The 17,213-nt window shown below is 43.3% G+C and overlaps 1 protein-coding gene and 1 non-coding gene across 5 annotated transcripts in view; one reads left to right on the top strand and one right to left on the bottom strand.

The window, feature by feature from the left end:
- EGLN1 (egl-9 family hypoxia inducible factor 1) overlaps window positions 1-17,213 on the top strand; it is a 53,093-nt gene that overhangs the window by 27,305 nt on the left and 8,575 nt on the right. For 2 of the 4 annotated variants that reach the window (XM_032491825.1, XM_032491827.1), the window contains exons 2-3: window positions 14,092-14,157; window positions 16,576-16,695. In XM_032491825.1, coding sequence (XP_032347716.1) covers window positions 14,092-14,157; window positions 16,576-16,695 — 186 coding nt within the window. The remainder of the gene's footprint in view (window positions 1-14,091; window positions 14,158-16,575; window positions 16,696-17,213) is intronic. The other 2 variants (XM_014558394.2, XM_032491828.1) reach the window with 1 other exon arrangement.
- Window positions 9,514-9,586, bottom strand: TRNAA-CGC. Its single transcript has one exon. It is a non-coding gene; the product is annotated as a tRNA-Ala (tRNA).

Below are 17,213 nucleotides of genomic sequence, written 5' to 3' on the forward strand. Positions count from 1 at the left end.
TTGTTGTCTTATGTAATTCACATCCTTGTAAGGCAGCTCATGATAACTCTGATTTTTCAAATGAGGAAACAGCTCTGAGGGCCTGGGGCTTCTCCAGTGCCGCACACCTGCCGCTGTTCACACTATCTGTGTGCCAGGCCGGGTTTTAAGCACTTTTTGTGTACTAGTTTATTTGCCGTGGAGGTCTGTTACTGTTATTTGCACTTTACAGACAAGGGCAGTCCGGCACAGAGAAGTGACCCAGCGAGTGAGGGGCAGGGGTGGAGGTCGGGTGCGGGCCCTGTGGCTTCAGAGCTGCTCTTCTTAGTCTCTGTTCTGCCTTTCTTCCACGTGTCCTTTTGGGAGGGTGAAGGCTGTCTTGCAAACTGGAAAGTACTGTTTAGGATGTGGTGCTATTTTTAACATTTTTATCTGACTTGGTCCCTGCACTCTGGAGATTACAATCCACCTGGAATGTGACTTTTCCACGCAGCACCTGCTCACTTCTGCCGCTGTTCCTTGCTACACGTTGTCTCCACCATTTTGACCTTTTTTTTTTTTTTTTTTTAATACTTAACTCCAGCTTGTCGGTATCCTTCCTCTAATGTATCGTCAGAAATGGATCCAGGCTTCAGATACGGCCTGAGTATTACGGAATCGGGTAGAACTGTTCGATGTAGCTGAGTGTTGCAGTCCCTTTTTATCAGCTCAGTGGCTGGTTTGAGTTTATGACCAACCAGAACATCAAGGTCTAGGTTTTTATTTATTTATTCCACTGAACTGCCTAACCCCCATTTTGTATTTCACTCTGCCTCCCAGGGGTGGTGAGAATGAAATAAAAGAATGACTGAAGTTCTCGGCACAGTGACTGACACAGAGCAATACCTCAGTAAATGCGGGCTGTTTTCCTGCTGTGTGTATTTATCTAAACTTTTCCTATTCAGAAAAGTTCCACTGATACATTCCTTTATTTCTGTGACTTAATCATTGATAATGGTCAGAATTTGTGGTCAGGTAGCTGAGTGGCTAACGTTGGATAGAAATGAATGTCGCTGAAGTCAAGTATAAGGAAGAATTGTAGAAAGATGGGAAATAACATTTGAGAATGAAATAAACTGTACTCATGCTTCTGCTGTACGTTTTAAATTCTAATAGGTAACTTTGGCCAGTATGGTTTGGTTTGCATGTTGTTTGGGAGAGGAAGAGCTTTGCATTGTTGCAATACAGTCCTCCACAGAGCCTTTTAAAATATGTCATTTTTACATCCCCTCTCCCCCAAAAAGACCACTGATTAAAACATAGATTAGCTAGAGGCTAAAGACAGAACAGAATCTCCTTCCATGCAGGCAGAGGCCTCGATTCAGGGAGAAGCAATGTTAATTTGTCCAGCTCACATCTCACCTTCTTATCAACCAAATACGTGAGAATTACGTTTCATAATTAATTTACTTAAAGTTCTCTCAAATTAAATACAAAAGTAGAGGCTCACCTTAAGACTTCTTGTAAGCCTCTCTTCACATTAACCTTATCCTTGTAGCGGTGATCCTCTGCTTTCATCTTACAGCCCCCCTCAGTCACTTTGGCTAGAGTTACAGCGCCCCATCACCCTCCAGAACCACAACAAAACCTCCTGTTTAATCAGGATCACACTTAGACATAATACTGAATAATAATTGGTGAAATTCTACATACAGTAAACTTATGAGTAGTAGTGTTCATTAGATGAGCAGGGTGGTCAGTTACTAAGAGCATTCATTAAACTTTGTGATGTAAAGATTAAGCCTGGGCCAGCAGAACACAGTAGGTCAAAGAAATAGGTGCTCTGAAGCATCGGGGAGAAGGAGCAGAGTGGCCCAGATGCTGGTTCTGGAGGGCGGTGGGGGCCGGGGTTTCAGAGGAATACTGGATGTTGGTCCGTGGTTACTGGCGTTATGCCTGAAAGTCACTTGGTATGAGGATTTGGAGAACTTGACTTCTTGATAGTTGTTATGGAAATCCTTGTATTCTGTAAACCATGCATTAGGTACACTTGAACTTCCTCAAAATTATCTATGCCTAGGGCCAAAATAATGTCACACGGTACTGAATGAAAACCAGTCTGTAGGTTTAGTTTTGCAATAACTCTAAGTGTGTGTGTTATTTCTGTCATCCCGTGCAAGCAGAAAGTTGTAGAACTTCAGATTTATTTCTCATAACCTAACAGTACTTCTGTCAGCCTTTAGCATAGGTGGTAAAGCTCAACTTCTATGTAATTTAATTTATTTATTTATTTATTTGGTGAGGTGTGGAGGAGGTGATTAGGTTTGTTTATTTATCTATTTTAATTGAGGGACTGGGGATTGAACCAGGACCTCATGCATGCTAAGCACATGCTCTACCACTGAGCTATAACCTTCCCCTCAACTTCTATTTTAAATTATATTAAAATTGTTTATGCTATTCTCCCCATCCCCCTCATTCATTAATTGACTTATTTAACAGATATTTGGCACAAATTAGTTAAGACCTGGTTCATGCCCTGGAGGAATCCAAAATCTCATTGGGGAAACTCAGAAAATAAATATCACCAGGGTGTCTAGGTATGGTGATTTATAAATAATTAAGCAGCCTTCCTAAGGATGATGAGAAAAGCAAAAAACATTAAACTAAGCAGCCTTCCTAAGGATGATGAGAAAAGCAAAGAACATTAAACTAACTCAAGGCGATAAAAGCAGAATAGAGGTTAATGTTACTTGAACCGGGCCATCATTATCTCCTAAGACCAGATCTGGCTCCTACGTTGATTACACCCCCATGCAGCATGTGGAGAGGCAGATGCAATACTTGAGCCCTTCAGAGAAGGCCCAGATGGGTTTATTTGTAAAATGGAGATACTTGCTTTCCTGTATAACTCACAGAGTTGGTGCAGGACAGGAGGGAGACGTGCTATATCCAAGTTCTGTTACCTGGAGTCCTCTACCAATAACCTGGTTCTCCCACAAAGGCTCTGACTTGACTCTGTCGGTCACACCACAGAGGCTGTTCAGAAGTGTTTGGTTCTCTGCCTACAAAGAGTTGTGCTATTATTAATGAAAAAAAAATCAGCTCATTTTTGGAGTTAGTGATTTCTTAAGGTTCTGATTTATGTATTTTTATGACCAGTCTTACAAACTAAGAAAGAGTGCTGACTCTATGTCTATTAAGTCTTAAAATTGAAATAAGATTTTAGTGACCATTAAGTATCTCTCCAAGCATTAAGTCTGGGGCTGCGTTTAAACTTTTAAGTACTGGATTTGAGCCTGTTTGTTTTGGAGATTTTTTTTAAAAACTCAGCTTTTTGTTGTTATTACTGCATTGATTCTGCATCAAGAGAGTTCAGTTAAAAACAAAGACCGAACATTTACTCCTTTGTAGAGTAACCCCAAAGGGGAAATAGCTGGTTATTGAGCAGCTCCAGTAAGAAAAGCAGACTCATTACTTTATACTTTGGTGCCACTCAACCACCTACTCAAGTGAATAAAAACTCAGAGGGATTGTGTTACTTCCTTGCTCCAAACTCTTCAGTGGCTCCCTGTTACCCAAGTTAGTTATCAAGGAACGCGGGCCTTTCAGGAAGGAGGCTTGGACATGTCCAGCCTCATCTCTCACACCCCTTGCCTAGCACTCTGGGCTCCCTTTGTCTGCAGTTTGTACACGGCACACACCCGGTGCTGTTGCTTGTCTTCACTTGTGACTTATTCTTTTTCTTTTTTATTAAAGTACAGTCATTTACAATGTGTCCATTTCTGGTGTGCAGCACAGTGTCCCAGTCGTGCATATACATACATATATTCATTTTCATATTCTTTTTCATTAAAGATTATTGCAAGATAGTGACTGTAGTTCCCTGTGCTATACAGAAGAAATTTTTAAAATCTATTTTTATATATAGTGGCTAACATTTGTAGATCTCAAACTCCCAAATTTATCCTTTCCTGTGCCCTTCCCCCCAGTAATCCTAGGATTGTTTACTGTGTCTGCAAGTCTCTTTCTGTTTTGTAGATGAGTTCATTAGTGTCCTCTTGTTTTTTAGATTCTACATATGGGTGATATGTGGTATTTTTCTTTCTCTTTCTGGCTTCACTTAGAATGGTGATCTCTCTATACGTGTTGCTGCAAATGGCATTGTTTTATTCTTTCTTATGGCTGAGGTGACTTTTTCTTTTACTGGAACATTCTCCCTCTCCTCCTTTGCCTGGCTAAGTCATATTCCTCCTTCAGGACCTATTTATTTATCAAGAAGCTGTCTCTGACCCCGGCTTCCCGCCGATGGAATAACACTAGCGCCTAGTCCGGTCATTTTAGTTGTTGGTTGTGTGGAGATGATTCGTTTTCCTTTCTGCTCGGCTGGAATGCAAGTTCTTTCGGATCAGGGACTGTCTTCCGAGCACCGTACCTCACACGTATCCTAACTGAACTCAGTCAGAACGGAATTCCTGCTCTCTCAGGTCCTGTGCCTCCTTTTGTCCTCATCTGTTTATGGGGATGTTTCCAGCTTCTCAAGCCAAAACCTAGGGTCCTGCGCTCTCTCTTACCCACTTCCAGTCCTTCTGCAAATCCTCCTTCTCCTGCCATCACAGGAGAATAAGCATCCACACCCTTCTCTGCATGGTCATCCAGGCCCTTGTTGTGCTTCCCCTGATTGATCGCAGGAGCCTCCTGACTCATCTGCCCTTCACGCCTGCCAGCCTTCAGTCTGTTTTCCACATAAGGGGTTGGCAAACTTAACTGCAAAGGGCCAGATGGTAAAAATTTTTAGTCTTTGTTGACCAAACAGTCTCTGTCGTAGCTACTCAGCGCTGCTGTTGTCGCCGGAAAACAGCCGTAGACGATGGCACGTAAATGAGCGGGGGCGTCGCTAGCACCGGACTTCCAGAAGCAAGCGGTGGGCAGTAGGTTTCCTGCTGTGTTCTCTCTGGCAGCCAGACTGCTCAGCACCGTCCGGGGACCTCCCCTCCTCCTTAGTCTTCACGAGCCCTGTGTGGCTGTGCCCCAGCCCTGTACCTCTCTGGTCTCTTCCACCGTCCCCGGCTTCGGTCTCTCCTCTCAGCCCCCGGGACCCTCCTTTTCCTCAGACAGGCCAGGCACGCTGTGCCTGGAGCGGTCACTTCCTTGTCTCTTTCAGATACGCTCAGAGCGGTCTGCCTGAGCACCCCATTGATAATTGCACCCCAGCATTGTAGTCCGCATTCCTGTGTCGTCTTTTCACAGTGTTTTTCTGACATACTATTTATTATACTCTGTGTTGACTGAGTTATTTTATTTGTCCTTTCTCCTCCTCCTAAGAGTGTATGTTCCCTGAAGGCAGTCACCTCTTTGTTCATTACTGTACCACAGGATCTAGAACTGGGTGGAAATACAGTAAGTGCTCAGAAAAATATTTGTTCAGTGAATGATATTTTTAAGGTTTTTTTTTATTTGTTTGTTTTAAATCTTCCTCCTGTCTCACCACCACCAAATCCTGTCTGTTTCACGGCCTTCATTTTGCTTTAGCTTACCTGTCCTTTAGCCCCACTCCCCTTCACCCAGGCCCTCACCTGTCATCTGTATGTCAGTCACCTCTAATCCCAAGTCGTCCAGTCCATCCTCTACAGGTAGCCTGACTGCTGTCCGCAAAGTCATCATTTTGCTCCTGTCACTCAGAATTCGGCCCTTTGCTGATCGGGATCCTATGGATTGCTTGTTGAGAATTGAGATCCCAGGCCGTATCCCGTACCTACTAAATCATGATTTCAAGTAGAGGGGTTGGGAGTCATATTTTAGGTGATTCTTACTGAACACATTTGGCTTCACCTGATTGTACAACAGACTCCTGAGCAAGTCCAGGAGAGCCTTTCCGACCGCCCGCCTGTCTTCCTGCCTCACCCCCCTGCTGGTCCACACTGCAGCTTCCCGGAGGCCTGCCGCTTGCAGTTCTCTCAGGGAGCCACATTTCTTCTTGCTTTTTCCAAACATTCTGTTCCATCTACTCAGAATCCCCTGCTCTGGAAAACTTCTGTTTTAATCCTTCGAGATTCTGCTCATTTGTCACTTTCTCCGTAAGGTCCTTTCTGGTAGCCTGTTCCCATGAGAGCATTAGCCATCTTTGCTGTGTGGGTACCTTGTATGAGAAGACTCTGTTGTGTGTATTACACTGTCCTGGATGCCTGTGTGTGGCTCTCTGTCTGTTGTGACCCACCTGAGCCAATTCAGTTGTGTGGGTGTCCGGTTCTTTTTGAGAGGTACTGCTCACATTTGCAGCTACAGATAAGTGAGTGCTGTAGATCTAGCCCCCCATGCCTGCCTTCCAGATGGCATGCTGCAATGAAAGCAGCACTCAGACTGCGTTCTGCCACACACACAGAAATTTATTAGCAAGCAAGCACAAAAATAGTCTCAGAGACTTTTCTAAGCTGGATGAAGTCCCTACTCTCCCTGTAGAAACTCTGTCACAAGTACCATTTATGAAAGGTTTATTTCAGGCAGAGGTGCTAATCTGGTTTTAGAATTCTTTTTAACCTAGGTGGGATCAGACAACAGAAGTCCCTTATAGGGAACCAGTTGTGGAGCCAGCAGGAATCTTAAGGCCTAGGGTACAGTCCCAAATATTATAGGCCACTGGGGTCACCAGACTCCCATGTACATGCTCAGTCAGAGCAGTGGTCCCTGTGTGAGGTCTTGCCAAACCACACAGCTTGCACACCACTCTTCTAGTACTAAGGTCATTTCTAGTATCTGTTATGCTGATTACCAAACTCTCTGGATTTGAAGAAAGATAAGGATCCTGGACTTAATCTCACTGGAGATGTTTTTGATTAGCAGCTTTCAACATTAACCAATGACTGTCTGAATCCGGTAGTGGGTTTGCAAATGTTAACTGATTCAGGATGCCTATCAGGAACCTCTAATCCATGCCGTCCAGTCCGTTAAAGCAAGTAAACACTCTCTATGATGCAAAAATGTACATAGTTTAAATCACATCTCTCTTCCAGACTCTGGAACTGAAGCAGGTGTTGAACTCCCATCTCTGGGCCCCCAGGCCGGGTGCAGCGCCCGCTCAGTGGGCCTCAGGGTGCTGAAGTAAATGTTTGTCATGTGAAGCAGCTGGGGGTTTTGTTCGTTTCTTCTGGTTTTTGCTTTGTTTTTTTTTGTTTTTTTTTTTAAATTTTATTATGAAATTGCAGAGTCTGCCAGGGAGTTACATTCAAAGTGAAACAAGTTTGCCATGGCTGTCTGAGACTGTCTTCCAGTGCATGTCCTTGCCTGGGCTGGAATGAAATCGTGTTGCTTCCTGGGTGAGACCACGCTAAGGCCTGCCCGGGGTCTCAGCCTCCTTGCGGAGGGAGGGGGCTCTGTCCTGCTCCTCTTTGGGGTGTTGGGGGTGAGTGGTGCAAATACAGAACCCGAGGAGGAGTTGTGCAGAGCGGGGCATTTGTAGCCCCGCCCAGCAAATCACAGGTCTGCTCTGACCGCCGCGTGAGGCCCCTCAAGTACAGACCGCTTCCCCAGGCCCAGTCCTGTTTGTAAAGCGGAGCTTCGTCAGCGCCTCGCTGACAGGGACGTGGAGAGCAGTGAGGCAGCGTCCTGTCTGTCTAGATGACACCGCCTAGAGGGACATTGCCTTTAAGCAAGTTGAGTTTTAAATGTATGGTGAAGTTTTCTTCTCTTGGGCTGCAATTAGGGCCCAATAAGGAAAGTCGTGTGTCTGGTGTTAAACAGTCCATCATTCTTGGGCCATTTGAGGAGTAATTTGGAACAGTGTGATTTATTATCTTTCTTCTCTTTCCTGGATTTTTCAACATTCCTGTGAATATGGGCAGAAGAGTCTCTTGGACTTTTCAAAACTTTGATTTATATTAATAATTAGTATGCTCATACTCTGCCTTCCTACACAAATAATGACTACCTTGTATTAAAAAGTTCTCTAGGCGCATGGTAAAAATGTTGAAATTAATGGACGTGTCATGTGATGCAAGAGTAACAGCTGAAGAGCTATCAAAAATCAGAGGAAAGATGAGCAGCCCAGTAGGAAAGTGGATAAAGGATGCGAGTAATCAGTTGACAAGAGAAGAATGAAATGGCTGGTAAAAATACAAAAAATGTTACTCTCAGAAACTGGGATGTCATTAAAACATTAATGATGTAAGTTTTTACCTATCTTAAAAAGATTAAATAGCCAGGGTGGGCAAATGGAAGACGTGTGTCCCTGTGCAAAGCTGGTGGGAGTACAGAGGACTCTGGAGGACGTTTTGGCAATAAAACATTTTTCAAGCCTATTTATAATTTTGCTTCTAGAAACTTGATTTCAGGGAGGTGTTGAGGATGTATACCATGACAGAGCTCCAGAACTGTCACTTATCACAATATTGTTTACAATAGCAAAAAGGCCTTAACAACATTTTAAGGAAACAACCTGCATAGCCTCATATGTCCTGATGTGTGGTGTGTTTTATCATTGACAGTTAGTCAAAAAAATTAGTAAAAAAAAAAAAATAAGAAGTGAGTCAGTAGTCATTTACAGTCGGTCAACTTTTGACCAGGTATTTAACCGTTTTCTCGTGATCAGGAAAGTAGCAAAGCTTAATGAGTTCTTAACTCTCAACAGCATCTTCCCGGGGAGTCTGGCCTGTGTTCTCTTCTGTCCTCCCTCCACTCCTCTGTGGCACTCTCTTCTCTGGCAGCCACGTGACTCAGCTATCCCCTGTGAAGATGCCTCCTAATCTGCTCTGCAGCCAAGACCTCTTTTTGGAGTTCCAGACTCTCATTTCCAACTGTCTTTTTGACACCTCCACCTGGATGGCCTCCCAGCATGGCAGACTCAGTATGTCCAGAACTGAACTTGTCTCTCCCAAACCCATGTTCCCTACTTCCATTAGTGTTCCCTTAATCTCAGCCCCTCTTAACAAACCCTCTTAAACCATCTCTGATTCTCCTCTATCCCTTGCCCTTCTGTGAAGGCACTTACAAGTCCTTTCACGTCTCTCACGTTCATCACCCCTCCCCATCCCATGTAGCCGCTCCCTCTCCCCCCACTTTTCTCAGAGCTCTTTCTTTGTGTCAGGCTATTGTTTCTTTTCTTGGTCTTTGCACTTGTGTTCTGACTGGTCTTCTCAGTGTCGTTTCTTTTTTTTTCCCTGCCCCCTTTCCCAGATCAATCCTACATTCTACTTGTTGTGTTTGTGAAGCATAGTTCTGATCAAGTTCTGATCAAGATCCTCTGCCCAAAAATGGTGGCTTCCCTCTACCTATAGAACAAGGGTCTGCTCTTTATGAAGGCCTTGAAGTTTGTCCACAGTCTGGCCCCTCTTACCTTTTCAGTTTTCTTCCCCCTTCATGTGAGCTCTGTGCTTTATTTAGCAAATCTGAATAACCCTCGTCACCACATATGTTCTGTGTTTTCTCATGTTTAAAACTTCCCTTATATCATTCACTACATGTAAAATACCGCCTTTTCCAAGTTACGTATTTCTTTTTTTTACTTGTATTTATTTATTGGTGTGTTGGGGGAGGTATTTAGGTTTATTTATTTATTTTTAGTGGAGGTGCTGGGGATTGAACCCAGGACCTCATGCATGCGAACCATGCGCTCTACCCCTTGAGCTATACCTTCCCCCTACGTATTTCTTTTAAGCTGAGCTTAGCTACTACTTCTTCCATAAAGTTTGCCATGATCTGTCGTAATACTGTCTCAGTACCTCCTTGAACATTCTCTTTCTACTTGGAATTAGCTGAATACGTTTTATCCAGCACTGGTCTTCTGAATGGGCCTTGTTGCCCTGTGTGGGCTAGATAGAGGCTTATCTAGAGAGAAACTGCCCTCGCTCTGATGGCTGTTGGCCTTTCTTTCTGTGCTTGTTTCATTTTTGCCATGGTATGGATTTGAAAAATTTACCTCCCGAAACATAAGGTCTGAGTTTATTTATGGTGACATATATTATTTATACCATAAGTTTGGCAAATAAGTCAAGGGATGTGAAATTTTAAATGCACATAGATTATCCTTCCCCATTCTCTTGTTTAATATTTAGCTCATTAATGCAGTGAACAAAATTCATAACTTTTTGTAAATTTTTAAATTGTATCTTTTAGGAAATGAGACTACCTAAGCAGGTGTAATTGAAATCTGCTATTTAAAAAATTAAGTTATTCTTATAATAAATACCAACTTGCTCTTAGTCTGGTTCTTTTTAAAAATTTTTTTTCTTTTTATTGAAGTATAGTCAGTTGCAGTGTGTCAATTTCTGGTGTACAGCCCAGTGTCCCAGTCATGCATATACATACATACATACTCGTTTTCATATTTTTTCATTAAAGGTTATTACCAGATACTGACTTTAGTTCCCTGTGTAGTGTAGTTCTTTTGATGACTGATACTCCCACATATTTGAGCTAGATTTATGTAAATCCCAGAGGCAGTGGTCGTGGTGAGGGCATGTGCTTTGGGAGAGGCTGCAGGACACTGCACCTGGGAGAAGTGAGCTTTATGCGCATATCTGGGGGGCTCTAGCAATGGGGAGTCGCTCAGAAGCCCATGAGCAGCTTCACCTGAACTCTAGTTCAGACTAGACACAAGCCTTGTGCCAGGAACTGAGGAGGAAGGCAGATGGAGGTGATTTTCCTCCTAGACTGCCTCAGTCATACACCATCTCTGCTGCTTAGTCTCTGTGACCTTTGGCAAGTTTTTAATTCTCTTTAAAGTTCAGTTTCCTAATCTCTAAAATGGAAGAGGGTTTTTTCTTAATGGAGGTACTGGAGATTGAACGCAGGACCTCGCACATGCTGAGCACACGCTCTACCACTGAGCTACCCCCCGACCCCAAAAGGGAGAGGTTCATTGTACCTACCTTATAAATTTGTTGTGAAGACTAAATGGGGTAACCGTTACCTGGCTTTGCGGTATATGCTTACTAGATGTTAACTGGCAGTATCTACAAAGGGCAGAGTGCTGTGGGCCCTGAGGTACTATATTTTAATGGACTACATTTTCAGATAAGTAAAGCTTTTCCTCTCATTTAGGGTAAAAATAGTTCTTTGGTCGCCCATAAAATTTTAGTTCTCTTAGCCTTGAATCAGTGTTTTGAAATAATTCAGTTCAAAAAGGAAAAATAAGAAAAAAAAAGTTTCCTGGTTCAACTTCAGATTGAATACAAGCCTTCCAACGCCAGAAATAAATGTCTTCAGATTCCAAAGAGGGATCACAAACCTCTTCCTTCCTTTCATTCTCAGCGTGAAAAACAAATTTATGGTGTTCCTTATCTTAAGAACATCCTCAATCACGTATATTTTCGTATCAAAAAGGAAAAAATAGTATTTAATTGTCCTGCTCGTGGTTAAAGAGGCTCTTCCCAGTGGGAACCTGAAGTATTTGACGTTGGCATCTCCAGGAGACGGCACATCAGGAACCTACTTCACAGTTGCATCAGTAGGCCGTGGCACCATTTCCTTCTCAGGCGGGGGTCCAGACCCTTCCTCTGTCCCCCAGCCCAGCCCTTACAGCAATGTGTAGCCATGTCTGCGCCTCCTCGGGGAGGACAGGAGGGCAGCTGGGAGTGTCACTCAGTCCCTGCAGATCTCTAGAGATAGAGATATTTTAGCTTTTCTTGATAGACTTCAGTGCCTTTCTGTAAATCTCTTGGACCAGTTTTATCCTTTATAGATGTGTCTCAGTCCATTTGGGCTGCTTTATAAACAGCAGACATGTGTTGCTCACAGTCCTGGAGGCCTGGAAAGTCCCAAGATCAAGGCAGCCATGCTGGCTACCATCCGGTGAGGGCCCCTTTCCTGGTTCATAGCCAGCGCCTTCTGGCTGCATCCTTCCATGGTGCCAGGGGCAGGGATCCCTCCAGAGCCTCTTAGAAAAGCACTAACCCCATTCATGAGGGCTCCCCCGTCTTGACCTCAGCACTTCCTAAAGCCCTACCTCCTAGTACCATCATCTTTGGGGGTCAGGATGTCAACAAATGAATTTAGGGGGAGCACAAATACTCAGACTGTGGTAGTTTGCTTTATCTTACAACGATCTTTCCTGTAAGTCCTAGAATGGGGAAGTTGACTCCTTGAACGCTCTGGTTGGGGCTGTCCCCACCCAAGGGTCACAGCGGCTCACTCTTGCTTACCTTTCATGTCCTTCTTACTCTGCTGAATTTCCAAAATCTTGTCCTGTTTCTACCAAGTCAACTTCACCTACTTAAGTACTTAGGCGACAGAGCACTGTCACTTAACTGATCCCTGTATTTGTCAGGCTCATACTGTTTGCTTTTTATCAGCCTTTCCAGATCACGTCTGTCCTTTAAATATAAGCTGAGGTCGTGTGTGGCTCAGAGCCTTGTCCACATGACTTGGTCCCACATGAATAGTTCCGTTTCTCAGGATTCTTTTTCTGCTTATGGTTTGTACTGCTCAGTTTATCAGTTGATTTGTGTGTGCCTGGTTTTTCCTTTCTTTTCAGTTGAGTTCTTTTAGGCAGATACTAGACTGGCCCTTTTTGTAGTGTGATGTGGAAGATATTCCGTAAGTATTTTTGATCCTAATACTGACTCCTAGACTAATAGGTGCTCAAGCAGGAAAAACCAGGTGTAGAATGAGTTGTTATTAGTTGCTTTACCAAGAAATTAAGAGAAAATAAACTGAATTTATTAAAGGTATTGTGAATGAGTCTTACATTGATTAAAAACAAACAAACAAAACAAGAACAGCAACCTCAGAGTCTCTGTTACACAAGTATTTATAAAATATACCAGGAAAACAAAATTAACTAATTAAGACATAAAGCATGAATACTATTTCACAACTGGGAAAGCTTTGTTACATTTAAGGGACTTTAAATTTTGATAATCCAGCTGAGAGCAAAGGATAAGTTTGTTTAAATACGAGTACTCATTTTAAACATAATAGCTGCCAGATTTCATGAGACTTAATGGAAACACGTGTTTATGTGTTCTGAAGTCCAGACGGGGCCTAGTTTCGGGACGTGCGTGAACTGCAGCATGCAGTTTCCCTGCGTCGTTATGAGGCCACACAGTTGTTTGAGTGAATTTATACCCCTTCCAAATCTTAACAGGTTTCCTACAAAATTTGTCCTTCAGCAAAGCTTCCAGGAGTTTGGCTCTTTCTGATCTCAGATTTTCCATGATGATCTGCTTTTTCTGGGTGTGCTTGGGTTCTGCCTTCTTCCCTGGGAGTCTCCAGTTTCGGGAGCGGAGGGGCTGGTCTGTGTTCTGGGACTCTTACCCCAGTCAGAGCGGGATCGCCTGGCTTCCTTCCCGTTTATGAAGCGCTCTTGTGTTACAATCACGGGCACTTAGCTCTGACTACTGGTAGCCTTTCTCGTTTGCTGGGTCGCACTGATGTTTTTCATTTCACCCTGTTTACACTTGTCATAGTGCAGTGCTGCCTTTCCGAGAGCTGGTGTTGACAGGCTGAGCTGGCAGATTAAATGTGGGCCACCCTGAGCCCTGATCCCCTCTCCCCTTCCTTCCTTTCTCTTCATTCAGCAGAGTCCTTGTCACCAGGGCAGAGCTAATGGGACCCAGGGAACACCAGACAAGGCTGAAGTGGCCGTGGCCGCCTCAGGTCACACGTTTAGATGGAGGTGTTTGAGCCGTATCAGAGATTCTAAATTTTAATACAACTGTTTAAAACTTTTACTGCATCTTTGATTTTTTCAGAAAGTCTCGCTTGGAACTTAAATAAAGGAAACATAAATTCTGGCCCTGGTTGAAGGCTCGCTGCACCCCCCCCCCCCCCCGAGGTACCTCCGTGTAGCCCTGGGCTCTAAGGAAAGCAATTCAGAGTGACTGACTGTGACATGTCCCGTGTTGAGGCCCAGTCCTGCTGGCTTCAGTTTTGTTCTGTTCTGAGGTGTCTGGCTGATCATGACCATTGCTGAGCAGCTCCTTTCCTTCTCTCCGCATGTTGTTAAAACCAGCCTTTCACCTACTAGTTTTATTTTAGTAAACGGTTAATCCCATTCATGCGGTTATGCTGAAGACCTCCGCGTGGCCTTGGTTCTTCTTCCTCTGCACTTCCAGCTCCTTGGCAGATCATGCTGGTTTTCTGCCCTCAAAACACGTCCACTTTGCCATCCCAGTCAGCCTCTTTTTGTGTTTCTCCTAGAAACTGCAGAAGCCAACAAGCAGTCTTCTTTTTTCACTCTCCACCCCGACCCCTCAGCATCTTACGGTGATTAATTACATGGATTCCGAAACTAGACTGCCTGCATTCGTGCCTGGTTCCGCTGTCATGTGACATGGAGGACGCTGATCAACCTTTCTGGCCTCAGTGTCCTTAATGGTTAAATGAAGATGAGGACGATGATTCTGTTTACCTCGTACGGTTGTATCAGATAAGTTACTGCACGTAAATTCCTTAGAATAGTGCTCGGCAAATGGTAAACATCCAAGAAGCGTTGGGTAGTGGGTGGTATGGAGGTTACTGCAGTTGGTATTTTTTATTCATACGATAAAACTGACCTTCTTCGAACATCACTCAGATGTGTTCTCCACTGATTTCCTGTCGCTTTCACGGCCACATCCAGGGTCTTTACTGCGGCTGGCAGGGCCCTCTGGACCACTCTGCCCTTTCCGCTCCCCTCCAGCTGCCCGCCCTTTCTCCCTCCTCGCAGCCCCTCTCCAAGATGTGCTCCCCCGCGTGCATCTGCACGACCCGCCGCTGCCTTCATTTAGTAAGTCTCTGCTCAGATGTCAGCTCTTCCCTGACCTCTGTTCAAGTATCATCCTGTCACTTTCTCTGTCCTTCAACTTAATTGTTTTTCATAGTTGATGAAAATAGCGACTGAAACTTGATGCTGTATGCCAGAAATTGACACATGGTAAACTGACTATACTTCAGTTAAAAAAAAAAGTATCACATTCTAACATCACATTATATATCTATTGTGCTGGGCTCCAGAATAAATGAAAGCAGCAGGCTTTGTCTCTTTTGTTCATCATTTTAGCCCCAGGGCCTTTTATACAGAAAGTAGGTGCTTAAGAGCTGTTTGGAGGATGGGATGGGATGGGATGGGATGGGATGGGATGGGATGGAGAAGACAAACAAAGAAAGATTTTCCCCTTCATCCTTACAGGAGAAACGCTGAGACTACCAGGTAGTTTGGAGAGAGGTCTGAATGAAATTTTTTGAGATGAGATCACTTTAGGGAAGAGTTCAGATTGGTTTTTATTTTCTCCATTCTTTTTCGTGGACAAGAAGTGATCATGTAATTCACTGTGATTGTCTCAGTTAATCATAAATGAATTAATTGCCCTGTTAAATTGTTAAGTGCCTTTTCATAGTTACTGTTCAAGGTCTGCTGCACACACCTTTCCTTAGCAGCTAATGACAAGGAAACTCTTTAGGTTTATCTTTTATTGGGCACTATTAAATCCACTAAATCCATGTCATTCTCCGTGTTATTACCAACTTCAAGTCCCAAGAGGAGGAATTTAATGTCTGGAAGCAGGAAAAAGAGAGACATATGTAATCTTCATCAAAAATTCTGTTTTTGATAAAGAGCGGTAGGTCCGGGGTATTTATGAAAATGTTATTTTTTTTTTTCAAGCATTCAGGTTTAAAATGCTTCCTAGTTTCTCAGAGATGGAACAGAATTACTTATTCACTAATCAGTTGAATATGAATTTTTAAAATTAGCATTTGCCATTTATCTCAAGTAATGATTTAATTTAGTTTGTTAACTTTATACTAATTCGTCAATGTTAGTTCATTAAGTCTAATACATGGAGAAATTGGAGAAACAAAGGATTTCAAGAAGGTCTGATAACCTTGAGCATCTTTGCTTTTGTTTCCTTCATAATTGCTGAGGTTTTTTAGAAAAATCATTCTTACTAATTTCAGTTATAAATTATAATGGACTACATTTCTGGGACATGTAAGTTACTTGGTGCTTTTTGTTTTGGGTCTCTTACACCTTCATGCTTTAGCACCCAGCAGTCTTCTGAACTATATCTTGTTAGATAATCTCAGTGGAAAAATAACTTTCTCTCTGACTTGAAGAGGGGTTTGTCACATACTAATGTATCATTTAGCCTTTTTTTTTTTTTAAATCACTGACATTAAGTGAGTTAATATTTGGAGTTGACCTTTTAAATTACGACTATCCAAATTGGTACCACTCAGAGATGGTGTCGGAGTGGGTGTGCGACTGTCCACGTCAGTGCAGGTGTTGTGTGGTGAGCTCAGGGCGGGTGGGCGTCTCCCGTGGAGCAGGATAAAACCCACCTGATCTTGCTTATCAATATGAATAAAGATCACAAAGAGGGTCCCGCAGGTTTTCTGACCTTCGGGCTTTCAGGCAGGGGCACCGGCTTGTGACGGCCGCGTGTTCACAGCAGTGCTGCTCGGGTGCTTTGATGTTGGCTTTTCCCATCACTGTGTTGGGGGAGTCACCAGCCTGCCCTGTGTTCTTTATAAATGTCAACATGGAAGATCTTTACCTCTTGTAATCTACAAAACACGATTTTTATTAGAAGAATTCAAGCGTACTTCAGGGTAGCCAAAAATCTGAGATCTTTGTCCTAAGCTGATTTCCCTTTTTTATTCATACAGGAACTTTAAAAATCCTTCTTCTTCTTCTTTCTACAGGCTATGGTTGCTTGTTATCCAGGCAATGGAACGGGTTATGTACGTCATGTCGATAATCCAAATGGAGACGGAAGATGTGTGACGTGTATATATTATCTTAATAAAGACTGGGATGCCAAGGTACGCAGCAGAGCGGAGCAGCTTTTTTTTTTTTTTTTTTCTCACAGTGGTTTTTGTTCTCACTGGTACTAAGATTCCTACTCCTCATAGGTGGGCCTGTCTTTAACACATGTAACAGGTACAGCTGTCTCCTTGGCTGTGTTTCAGTTTCAGGTATTAGGAGTGGATCTTTGTGAGGGGGGCAGATACTAACACATCTCAAACAGTGGGTTCCCTTATTTTCAGATTAGGGAAGCATTCACCCCAAATTTAACTTTTACCAAGTGTCTTTTATTAAACTATATTCCTTTTAATAGCTTTCATTGAAACACTTCTGAGAATGTTTATCATGGCTTTTGAAGGAGATTATGTCTGAATGATTGCTAAGAATTATTTGCTGCTTACGCCTGCGTTTTACTGTTTATGCTGTTGAGCAGAGGTTCCGTCTGCCAGGGGGTTGTTGGACTGAATGTCGGAGGCAGAGTTCCTTCTTTCCCTGATGATGGAAAAACTAGAAGTAAATACCGACAAATCCTATA

The sequence above is a fragment of the Camelus ferus genome, chromosome 11 (genome assembly GCF_009834535.1).
Source record: "Camelus ferus isolate YT-003-E chromosome 11, BCGSAC_Cfer_1.0, whole genome shotgun sequence".
NCBI lineage: Eukaryota > Metazoa > Chordata > Mammalia > Artiodactyla > Camelidae > Camelus > Camelus ferus.